The 11,754-nt window shown below is 44.5% G+C and overlaps 1 protein-coding gene across 2 annotated transcripts in view; it reads left to right on the top strand.

Annotated features, from left to right (window-relative positions):
* Positions 1 to 8,924: 8,924 nt before the first annotated feature.
* The window catches only part of MAP3K5 (mitogen-activated protein kinase kinase kinase 5), a 210,667-nt gene continuing 207,837 nt past the window's right edge, over positions 8,925 to 11,754 (top strand). For both annotated transcript variants that reach the window (XM_025926112.2, XM_086707946.1), the window contains exon 1: positions 8,925 to 9,451. In XM_025926112.2, coding sequence (XP_025781897.1) covers positions 9,028 to 9,451 — 424 coding nt within the window. In that variant the 5' untranslated portion in view covers positions 8,925 to 9,027. The remainder of the gene's footprint in view (positions 9,452 to 11,754) is intronic.

Raw genomic sequence — 11,754 nt, 5'->3', positions numbered from 1 at the left:
ACAAGGTGATATGCTAGTGTAATTTTAATTTGCAGTTCTCATTACAAATTGTTTCTCACTGAGCATCTTTTTAAATTAATTTTTATTAGTAGTTTTTAATCTTTATTTTTGAGAGAGAGAGACAGAGAGAGAGAGGCAGAGCCCCAGTGGGGGTGGAACAGAGAGAGAGAGAGGGAGACACAGAATCTGAAGCAGGCTCCAGGCTCTGAGCTGTCAGCACAGAGCCCGATATGGGGCTTGAACTCACCAATTGTGAGTTCATGACCTGAGCCGAAGTCAGACACTTAAATGACTGAGCCACCCAGGTGCTCCACTGAACATCTTTTTATATGGGTAAAAGACACCTGTACTTCCATCTTTATGAATTGCCTATGGCCTCCTTTAGCTCATTTTTCTATAGGTTTTTGGTCTCTTACTTCTCTATTTTTAGAAATTCATTTTATGAGCTGTGAATCAGTTGTAGATATTTTTTTCCCAGTTTTCTATTTGTCTAGTTTGCTTGTTATCTTCTGCTATGTAAAGATTTTTATATTATCAAGTTTATCTATTTTTTCCTTTCTTGCTTTTGGATTTTGAGTCACGGTCCTGAAAGTGTTCCTTGCTCCTAGGTAGAAAAGAATGTACCCATATATTTACTGAGTACTCATACAGTTTCATTTTTTTTTAAATTTTAGAGAGAGAGAGCACACGATGCGGGGAGAAGGGCAGAATGAGAGAGACAGAGGGGATCTTAAGCAGGCTCCCGACACAGGGCTCAATCCCATAACCTGGGATCATGACCTGAGCAGAAATCAAGAGTCAGATGCTCACTGAGCAGTGCCATCCAGGAGCCCCAATATAGTTTCATTTTTTATAATTAAATCTCCTAGCCATTTGGAATTTTTCTTGGTGTGTGGTGTGGGGAATGAATCCAATTTTATCTTTTCCATATGGCTTTGCAGTTATTCCAACATGACTTTTTAAAGTCCTTCTTTTGCAATCATCTAAAAGGCTGTTTTTATCTTATACTAAATTTTCACATGGAATTGGATCCATTTCAGATTTTCTATTCTGTTTCATTGATATTTATCCATGAACAAGCACTATTAATTTAGAGGACTTACATCTTTAACAATTGTAGTGTTATAAAAAAAAAAAAAAAACAAAAAACCTGTGACAAAGGCAGAGGTACTGGTCCTGTAGAGTGACCTTGGCTATAGCTTCTGGTCTTTGAGGGCTCTTGGTTTCTGTATTTTCGAGCCTGGGCCGCAGGCTTGCTTTGATTCCTTAAGCCCTGATATGTTTGCAAAAAAAATTGATTTTGTTTTAGTTTTGGTAGTCAGAGTTGGTTTCTGTTGCTTACTCTTACTGTGGCTGTGGCCCTGTGTATATATTTTTCATGACATGTTTATCTAAATTAAAGGGATGGCTTTAATAGTAAGAACTTTAGTCAAAGTGGGTAGCGGGAGAAGAAGGCAAGACTTGGACAAACTGGAGATGGTAAGTATGTGGTTGGAACAGCGGCAGCACGGGGCAATTTTAAATAGAGGAAGCTTTGGTCTTCCTTTAACAAACCATGAAGAGAACTACTTCTCTGTATTAAAATTGCTTTAACTTACTAGGACATAATGAGAAATTAAAATGGCAAGTATGCTTTTAGAAGAAGCATATCAAAGATTCCATCAAATATCATTCCCACTCAAGGAGACTTGAGATGCAACAAGACCACTGCTCCTTCCCTAGTCCAGGCTTGGAATATTGTAGAAGCTTCTCACCTTCTTTTCGCATTTAGCTGTAGGCCCAGACTTCTACATCAGCAAGAGTTTTCTTTCTAATATATAGATTGGATCATATTACTCCTCTGCTCAAAATCCTTGAATGTCTCTTTTTCTTGGAGGATGAAGTTAAATTTATCTTTCATGAAGATGCTTCAAAGCCTGACCTCGGCCTTGGTTTCCAAACTTGTTTTTTAGCAACTACCACACCAAACATGGAGTACAGTAGTAGTAATAAGAGTAGTTTTTTTTTTTTTTAATTTTTTTTTTCAACGTTTTTTAATTTATTTTTGGGACAGAGAGAGACAGAGCATGAACGGGGGAGGGGCAGAGAGAGAGGGAGGCACAGAATCGGAAACAGGCTCCAGGCTCCGAGCCATCAGCCCAGAGCCTGATGCGGGGCTCGAACTCACGGACCGCGAGATCGTGACCTGGCTGAAGTCGGACGCTTAACCGACTGCGCCACCCAGGCGCCCCAATAAGAGTAGTTTTAAAGTAATGAGAGTAGCAGTAAAGAGGGGCGCCTGGGTGGCTCAGTCGGTTGAGCGTCCGACTTCGGCTTGGGTCATGATCTCACAGTCTGTGAGTTGGAGCCCCGCGTCAGGCTCTGTGCTGATGGCTCAGAGCCTGGAGCCTGCTTTGGATTCTGTGTCTCCCTCTCTCTCTGCCCCTCCCCTGCTCGTGCTCTGTCTCTGTCTCAAAAATAAATAAATACGTTAAAAAAAAAAAAAAAAAAGAGTAGCAGTAAAGAGGTACTAGTGGTGATGATGGTATAACCATAAACACAAACAGCACCCACCCCTGTTGACTCTAGTCTCAGCTTATTCCCCAGGACTTCACTCTCCCTGGCTTCTGATCAAAGAGCTTGGAAAATACAACTACTATACACAACTTCCAGAATAACAAGAATGGTCTTTTGACATGATATTTTAATTCCGAATTTGGCAAATAGACTGTTTCAACTTTTCATCGCCCGTCTTTGAAACTTTATCATGCTGTGAAATGAAACGGTTGCGTTATCTTCACCCCAGAACAACAACAACAAAAAAGCAGGCTGTTTGATATTTTCTGAAGCGATAATCTTATCCTTTCATTATGACAAGGAGCAGTAGATAATAGCATAGGTTCTGGATTGAAACCGTGGTTTTATTACTAACTCCTCGTCTGACATTGGGTAACCTTTTTCCTCTGGACTTATCTAATGGGAGACTTGAGATATGCATGTAAAGCCGTTAGTGTGGTGACGGGCACTTACTTTTTCAACTGGAAGTGGCCCTAACACACATTTGACCGTATCATCACTAGAAAAGGAACTCAAGCATCAGTTACAGTGATAGTAACTTATTAATGTAAGAAAATGAGCCGTTTGTCTTACAGAGTTTCCTACAGTTTAGATTCTACAAGTTGCATTTCCAGAATTAAAAAAAAAATTTTTTTTTTTAACCTTTATTTATTTTTGAGACAGAGAGAGACAGAGCATGAACGGGGGAGGGTCAGAGAGAGAGAAGGAGACACAGAATCTGAAACAGGCTCCAGGTGGTCAACACAGAGCCCGACGCGGAGCTCGAACTCATAGACTGCGAGATCACGACCTGAGCCCAAGTCGGATGCTCAACCGACTGAGCCACCCAGGCACCCTGCATTTCCAGAATATTTTAACCCATTTTGGTCCTCTGTATTTCTGGGCATTAGTTGTAGAATCTCAGCCTTGGATTTTAGGACTTTGAAGAGATGAGATTCACACCCGCTATTTTTGGTCTGACTACGTCATAACTGGTGGTGTGTTTTTCCATCAGGAAGCAAATATCTGGTTCTCTCTTCTAGTGATGTTAGTGACTATTGGTGATCCATACCTGGATCCCAATTCATTAAAAGTTTCACACTGGTGATGTTCTAACTACCTCAGGCTTGTTATGTGTATTAGCTAAAGTATTTCTATAAAGAGAAAGTTCCCCCAACTACTACTTTGTGACCCAGTGGTATTTTTGTTCTTTACACATTTCAACTCAGTGTAAGCACCGGTATTTCAACTGAAAACACAGCACATCAGAGTTTCAAAGGATTTTCAATTTAATCCAATTCAACACAGTGAGAAAACAGGCCCAAAGAGGTAAAGTTTGCTTTCTCATTTCTAAAAGCTCATTAGTAGTTATCAGAGTCAACAGGAAACAAGATAATTTGAGCTGGGTTTATTTGCAGAGAGACGAATGAATTACAAAGGTATGGAAGAGGTACAAGGAAGCTTCTAAGGATTGTGCAGGAATGCGGGGCTAGTGGTTTCATCATTTCTAGGTGCCAGAGGACAAGGTGAGAGACAGTTACAAGGCCCTGTAGGTAAGTGGATCCTATAGGATCCGTTCCCCCGCCCACCCCCTTTCTGAGAAGAACAATGACTTCCTGTTGAGGAACAAAGCCAGCTTGAGGTGACTCATAAAGTCCCAGGATGATGTTATCTTTCTCTGGAGTGAATTCTGTTTGTGGAATGCCTGGAATTACCTTAATCCAATTTCAGGGTTTGAGACTTTTTTTGTGTGGGTTACTCTGATATCTGGAGACAGGGTGTTGTCCCTGGAAAGGTCATTTTACTTTTAATTCATCCCTACTTCTTGACTATATCATCCTTGGCTTTTGTCCTTCCAGATGTTGTCAAAAATGTAGTTCAGCCTTTTAGCTGCCTAATTCACACTCGCAAAAAAAAAAAAAAAAACCTGCCAGGCCAAAAGCAGTCCCAACTGTGAAAATACCATGTGGATCTCTGGCCTCTCTTCCAGAATCTGGTCAGATAGTTCCTCATTACCTCATTAGTGTTTTCATCACTTTTAAATTTCAAATTTTGTTCAGCATTCTTAGGCTTATTCAAATGTCTAATCTGTCATCATCAGAAGCAGAAATTTCTCCCTTGTATTTCTCTAGCTCTTTATTAGGAAAATTCTTTGCTCTACCTGTTGTGTTCTCAGATATATCCCAAGACCCAGTTTTAAGTAGCAGTAGAATAGACTCTGAGTGACAACATGAGTCTCAGTTTGGTGCCATGCCTTTTAAAGGTATAAAGATACCATAGAATCTTCTTTAAAAGTTTTTAGTTTTTTGGGGTGCCTGGGTGGCTCAGTCGGTTGAGCGTCCAACTTTGGCTTGGGTCATGATCTTACAGCTCGTGAGTTCGAGCCCCACATTGGGCTCTGTGCTGACAGCTCAGAGCCTGGAACCTGTTTCATATTTGGGTCTCCTTCTCTCTCTCTGCCCCTCTTCTGCTCATGCTGTGTCTGTCTCTCAAAAATAAATAAACATTAAAAAAATTTTTTAAAAAAGTTTAGTTTTGGGCGAGCACAAGTGGGGGGGAGCAGAGAATAGATCCAAAGTAGGTTCTGCTGACAGGCTGATAGCAGCTAGCCCTATGTGGGGCTCAAACTCACAAACTGTGAGATCATGACCTGAGCCAAAGTCGGATGCTCAACTGACTGAGCCATCCGGTACCTGTCAAAGAATCTTTATGATATTATGATTCTAGTATTCACTAACTGTGATTCAATCCCTGAAAAGCTTGTAAAGAAGCTGCTATTTGTGCTAGGACCTAAGCAATGTTACTTCTCTTTTCTGTTGGGCTCCTTTTTCTTCTTTTTTAATGTTTATTTATTTATTTTGAGAGAGAGAAAAAAAAAATGCACAAGCTCAAACCAGCATGAGTGGGAAGAGGGGCAGAGAGAGAGAATCCCAAGCAGGCTCTACCCTTAGCATAGAGCCCAATATGGGGCTTGAACTCAGGACAGTGAAATCATGACCTGAGCTAAAATAGAGTCAGATGCTTAACTGACTGAGCCAGGAGGTACCCCACCTTGGGTTCCTTCTTTCCTTGATACAGAATGCTAAGTTATGAGCTTCAGTGAGTTACATAATTCCCTCAATTCTACCAATTTATTAAGGTAATATAACCAGAAAGTTTTGCATCTGATTTATACTATTTTAGGTTCCTCTTATTTTAGGTTTCATTGAATTAATATTTAATATTATGTTCTTGGTTTCTAACAATATTAAATATAAATTTGAAGAACATATATAACTTTTTAGAAATCCATATTCAATTGTATTGCTCAATGTACTCTATACCAGATTCTATGTAAGTAATAAAGTCTTTCTAGAGTTCAATGCTAGCACAAGACTTGACTCTTCATATGAATGAATATATGTACTCTTTATGTGTTTTCTTTTTATTTGGGCAGCCAAATACACAGAGTTAAATTTAGCAATCAATTAAATTATGTATTCATCCCAGTTGCTTGATACTTCTTACTGGCTTCCTTATTGATTTCTGATACTTTTCTTACTTTTGATTTTCTGATACTTAAATTAGTGATTCTCTGATATTTAAATACTTTTTGCAATTAAGACTATATTGTATTCCCATTTATCTTACCTGAGGATACAGAGAAAGGTAAACTTGTCTAAAACAAAAGCTAGCTAGCTAGGAGACCCTCATCCATTTTAGGCTTAAAATTCGCCATTTTGCCTCTTTAAGAACAAACCTGAAAACCCAAGATGGACAATTTTTCTGCTGTTCACCATTACCACATTAGTTGTCCTTTTGGATTAGAAAAAGTGCTCCTTCTTTAGAGACAAATTGCAAAACCACAAATTGCAACTTCTGGGTAATCCAATTGCAAGAAGGCTTTCATTCCTTCAGGACACTCTGAGCCAGGCTTGGCAAGCTAAGAGTAGACTGAGACTCAGTGCTACACCTGTCCTTTCTGCCTCCACACAGGCCCCAAATCTCAGTTATAAGTTGAGCCATCTGAGTTTGGGCATATTTGACTGTTTATCAGCTATAAAAATGTAAATTCATATGGTTCAATCCAATACACGATATGTAACTTACATTAGTTAAACCTTGCCATATTTAGGTAGTGAGACGGCCTTAGTACCAACTAGAAGCAGTCTTTCATCATTGCACTGGGGTTTGGGTGCCAGCAATCGCTAACATCTTTCAAGTTATTAAATTAATTCAAAGTAAAACAAAACAAAGTAAAACAAAGACAAAAATTGTGTGTATGAAAAATGGCTCTGAAAAGATCTGCAAGGGCTTAGCAAAGGCTAAGTGATCTAAAAAGGTATGGGCTTTAAAAGACAGTTTTATACATAATGTTAGACCTCACCTTATTTGTGTAACAGAATGCAATTTGAGAATTTAGGTATTTTAGTTTTCCAGACATGGTCCTAATGAACTTCTAGTATGTATTGTTTCAGGCTAGGATGGGGTGGAGGATTATCTACTCCCACAGGAGTTTGGAGGTTTGACAAGTTGTTGGAAATAAAGAAGGTATGTAACTATTAGTAGCCTGTCAGTATTTTGCTTCACTAAACACATACTTTCCTAATGAGATCGAGTCCTAAAGCAGACGAGGGTCATATAGATCCCAGATGACATGTAACTTCCTTACTACAAATTTACTTTTATCATTTTACACACCTTTAGAAAAAGCTAAGGTCACATGGCTTCGTTAAGACTACATTTGTGTAGCTGCGAGGTGTTTTTCCTCATTACTATTTCCTTCCCTCTTTTAACTCTACTACTCAACTGTTTCATCCTTCCTTTTCTTCTACACTTCAATTTGCATTGATAATTTGCATTACTCTACTTTATTCAGAGACCTCACTTATCTTGGTTCCCACCTCTGAGATGGGAAGTCCAAAATTGTTACTTCACTGCAGCTTTCACCAGTTTTCCTAACACATAGAACATTTTGGAGAAGTTCTCTGAAAACTTATTTGCTCTCCAAATAAGTAGATTTCTTCCTTTTCATCGCTTTTAAGCAATCCAGGTATCCTTCCCCCTCCCCCGCCGTGGTGCAATTAAAAAAAAAAAAAAAAAGAATGTCACTTAATTTCCTCCTTTCATTGGATGATGCTTTGCGGAGTGGGATACAAACGCCTTATTCTATCTCCAGAAAGTATACGGGGCGAGCAGGGGCCGTGGGGGGGGGGGGGGGGAGCGAGGGGGCGCTTTAAAACCCTAAATGAGAATGCTAAGTCCTTCAGCAGTTGGAACTAATCAATTTCTCATTACTGCTAACATAGCTACTCGAATTTTTTACATGAAAAGTAGCAGAAGCAGACCTGATCAATTATGACGGCCACTTCCGCAGCGCCACGGTCAGGAATCCTCGTCCACTTTAGGCCCCGGCTGCGGGACGCTAGTCGAAATCCTCCAGCCTTGCGCAACGCGGGCCTTCCCGCGCTGTACCAGACCGCGCGCAGAGCTAGCCGGGCAGGCGCCGGAAGGGGGCGCCGTGGCCGCGGGGACCGCTGCAAACGCCTCGCGGACTAGCTCCGGAGCCCCGAGTGTTCGCAGGAGAGACTTTCTTTGCGCTGCTGTCGCATGCGTTTCGGCCTTTGGCTCACTCCGGGTCTTTTTAGGTGCGCGTCGGGTGGGTGACGGCGAAGAAACCCGGTCCGGCGCAGCGCTCCGGGCCCAGTCGAAGTCCGCGAGCCACTGCGCGGTCGACTTCGTCCGGGCTCGAGCTTCCCAGCAGCGCCCTCCCCCGGGGCGGGCCCTGACTCTCCGGTGCCGCGACGAGTGGGCGGCAGAAGCCGGTGGCCGACAGGGCGAGCGGCTGCAAGAGCGGCGAGACTCCCGCGGCGAGGTTGGCGCTCGGACGCAGCGGCCCCGGCGCGCTCGGTGGAGAAACGAGGCCAGGGGAGGAGGAGGAAATAGAGCAGATGAAGGGGAGCTGCCGCCGAGGAGGGAGGCGGGTCCTTGCGGCTGCGGCTGCTGCTGTTCCGGGACGCAGCCTGGAGAGCCTGCCCGCCCGTGAGGTGCTGGCCAGGTAGCTCCCCACCCAGCGGGCACCCTCCCCGGCTCCTCCCAGCGCCCGGCACCAAAGGAGCCGGGGCCGCGCGCCCGGTGGCCAGGGCGCACCGCACCCCGAGCGCGGCGCCCTTCAGCTGCACCGCGGCGCAGGTTTGCGAGCCGACTTGTCTGCCCGCCAAGAGAAGGAAGCGCTGTCCCTTCCCGCTCAACCTGGCGTCCCCACCCCTTGTACTCTACACCCTGCCTCGGACGAGCGGCGCGGCCACGGAGGCGCCGAGGAGGGGCGAGCCGCCGCCGGGCAGCGGCGTCCCTTCGGGGGAAAGGGCGCCTGAGAGGAGGCGGCGGCGCGGCGCGGAAGGCGCGACTCGCGATGGCAGCTGCTTAGCCCGGCGCGCACGGAGCAGCCCAGAGCTGTGGCTGGCCAGACGGTGCGGCTGGGCGGGGGACGCCGCCGCAGCCCGGCCGGGAGAGATGAGCGCGGAGGCGGGCGAAGGCATCACTTTCTCCGTGCCACCCTTCGCCGAGGGCGGCAGCTGCCGGAGGGGAGCAGCGGCGGCGGCGGCCGAGGGCGAGGAGAGCCAGCTACCACCGCCGCCGCCGGGCAGCTTCTGGAACGTGGAGAGTGCCGCCGCCCCGGGCACCGGGTGTCCCGCTGCCACCTCTGGGAGCAGCGCCACCCGGTGCCGGGGCAACTCTGGTGGCGGAGGCGGCCGACGGACCACGGTGGCATATGTGATCAACGAAGCGAGCCAGGGGCAGCTGGTGATGGCCGAGAGCGAGGCCCTGCAGAGCCTGCGGGAGGCGTGCGAGACGGTGGGCGCCACCCTGGAGACCGTGCATTTTGGTAAACTGGACTTTGGGGAAACCGCGGTGCTGGATCGTTTCTACAATGCAGGTGCGTGTGCAACCCCTTCCCCGTCTTCCACGGCCAGGGGCCACGTTTTCCCTGGCCACAGCAGGGGCGGGGGGGAACGGTTTACTAGGCTCCAAGCGTGCTTCCTACTCATTTACTTCTTGCCCCACCTTAAGGGCAGCGAGCGGCGCTGCGTGACCGCTCCTAGCGCTCGCCGCTTCTGGGAGAGAGTGGGTGCTGGTGCAAGATCCTGTGTGTTTGTGCCAGGCTCACCCACTGGCCCGCGCTGGAGCTCTGGGTCCCTGCGGTCCTAACAAAGAACTTTTCAGTTCTTCAACAGGGCGAGATATTACTCCAATCAGGCCTTCAGCATTTGGTGTTCTGGTTTCTCTTCTGTTACTTTTGGCCCATATTTTCCTTCTATATATACCTGTGACTTTTAGATGACGCTCTCATTTGTTTCTTTCTGTGTAGTTTTGGAAGTACAGAAACCACGCAGCCCGCTGCTCACAGAGTGTATCCATACGAATTTGCATGACGTGTCGTGATCTTCCCAAGTCATTTTACTTTAACAAGTTTAGTGGCTTGAATGTTCCAGTCTTACCAATTTGAACTTCCAAGGAATTACTTCCAAAAGCCATAAGCTTGTAGCTTGCACTAAACTTATGTGGTATCTTTTGAGAGGATTTTTTTTTCATTACCGCATATATACCATGATGGGCTGGAAAGTACATAATTTAACACTGTTTAAAATTCTATATGCTATTTTCATAACTAAGATTAGCTTGGCTGTTAAAGTGATTGCTAGCATAATCCATAAAAAGTCCATAAAAATCTTCTCAACCTATCACCGATTTCAGAAAGTGTCATTGCAGTTCTAGTGACTGATGCAATTAGCTATCTGTTGGCTAATGTTAGGAATAGTAACATGCTATTGAAATTAACCTTCAGTACCCTGTGCAACCAAATATGAGAATGTATACATATTTATTTTTGTAAGTGTGGGCGGAAAATTTGATTTAATGGTGGTTTCAAACAATAAGGTTCTTGCATTTGTGATCACATAAAAGGTTTTATTCTCCAATTTTGCTTTCAGTTCTGATTCTCTTTAGTCTCTTCAAAACACCTGAAGTAGGCTTATGTCAGCTTTGGAATTCAGCCAAAGCTGAATATTTTAAGAACAAGAAGAACTTCATGTTAAGGAAACCAGACTAAATAAACTAGGGCTTTCTGGTGCTGGTATTTTTTTTACAGTCTTGGTCTTCATAACTGAACATGAGTATGATGTATTATAGCTTAGTTCTTTGTGTGACTTGCTATAAAAATTGCATACACGTAACTTTTTCTAAAAATTACAGCACTCTTATTTTTGGCTTATAATTTGGAAGAAGCTTCAAAGAACTGAAAGATATGTGAGGAAAACACCCAAGCAAATACTGAGCCTATTTTTATTGCACAGATAGATTCAGTATTTTTTATAAGACTCTGTAAAAAAAAAAAAAAAAAAAAAAATCTTAAACTCTCAGCTAATTTGAAAGAAAGTTTCCTAACAAGGCTCACTTACTGTTTATTCTCCAAATACTGTTTGTGGGAAAGGGAGAGAGGAAGATTACAAGGGAACCGACACTTGAACTGTATCTTGCTAAATTCTGCAAACAAGCCTGAGAAGGAAATACTTCCTATCCTTCTTAGAGGAGAAAACCAAGGGCTCCATGACTGGCCTGGACTCGGAGGTGGTAACTGGTCAATGCAGGAGTCTACTTCAGGTGGCTGACCCTCGAAGGTCATCTTTGCCCTTGCTGCCCCCATTTAGCTGGGCTGATTTACTCCCAGGGTCAAAGGAAGCTCCCTGTCTTGGAATCATGTGATGGAGAGCTGCCACGGACCTCACAAGCCATCCAGGGGCAGTGTGGAATAGTGAGGAGGACACCCTGTGGGAAGACCTATGTTTCCAAGCCACCTCTATCTCATCTGCTGCTTCATTCAACCTGGACAGGCCCCAGTTTCACCCTTTCCCGTGTGTGTGACACGAACTCTGAGCCCTCTCATTCGGCACCGAAGATGTGACAGAATGATGATGGTAGCAATTTTGGCCAAACCCTTTGGTTTTCTCAGCTGAGAGCTGCCAAGAGTCTGAGGGTGGTCGAACTTGTCTTCTGATTTCTGAGAGAGCACTTACTCCTCCTCCACCAGGGACACGTTTTTCTGTAAAGGGCCAGATGGCAAATATTTTAGACTTTGCGGGAGGTCTCTCTCACAGCTACTCAACTCTGTAGTTGTTACGACAGCAGCCAGCTCAGTACCTAAACAAGTGATTGTGGCTGGGTTCCAGTAAAATTTTGTTA

Source organism: Puma concolor, chromosome B2 (assembly GCF_028749965.1).
Source record: "Puma concolor isolate L17-30 chromosome B2, mPumCon1.1.hap2, whole genome shotgun sequence".
In the NCBI taxonomy this organism is placed as follows: Eukaryota; Metazoa; Chordata; class Mammalia; order Carnivora; family Felidae; genus Puma; species Puma concolor.
Note: the sequence above shows the minus strand (reverse complement) of the source record. Positions and strands in the feature narration are given on the sequence as shown.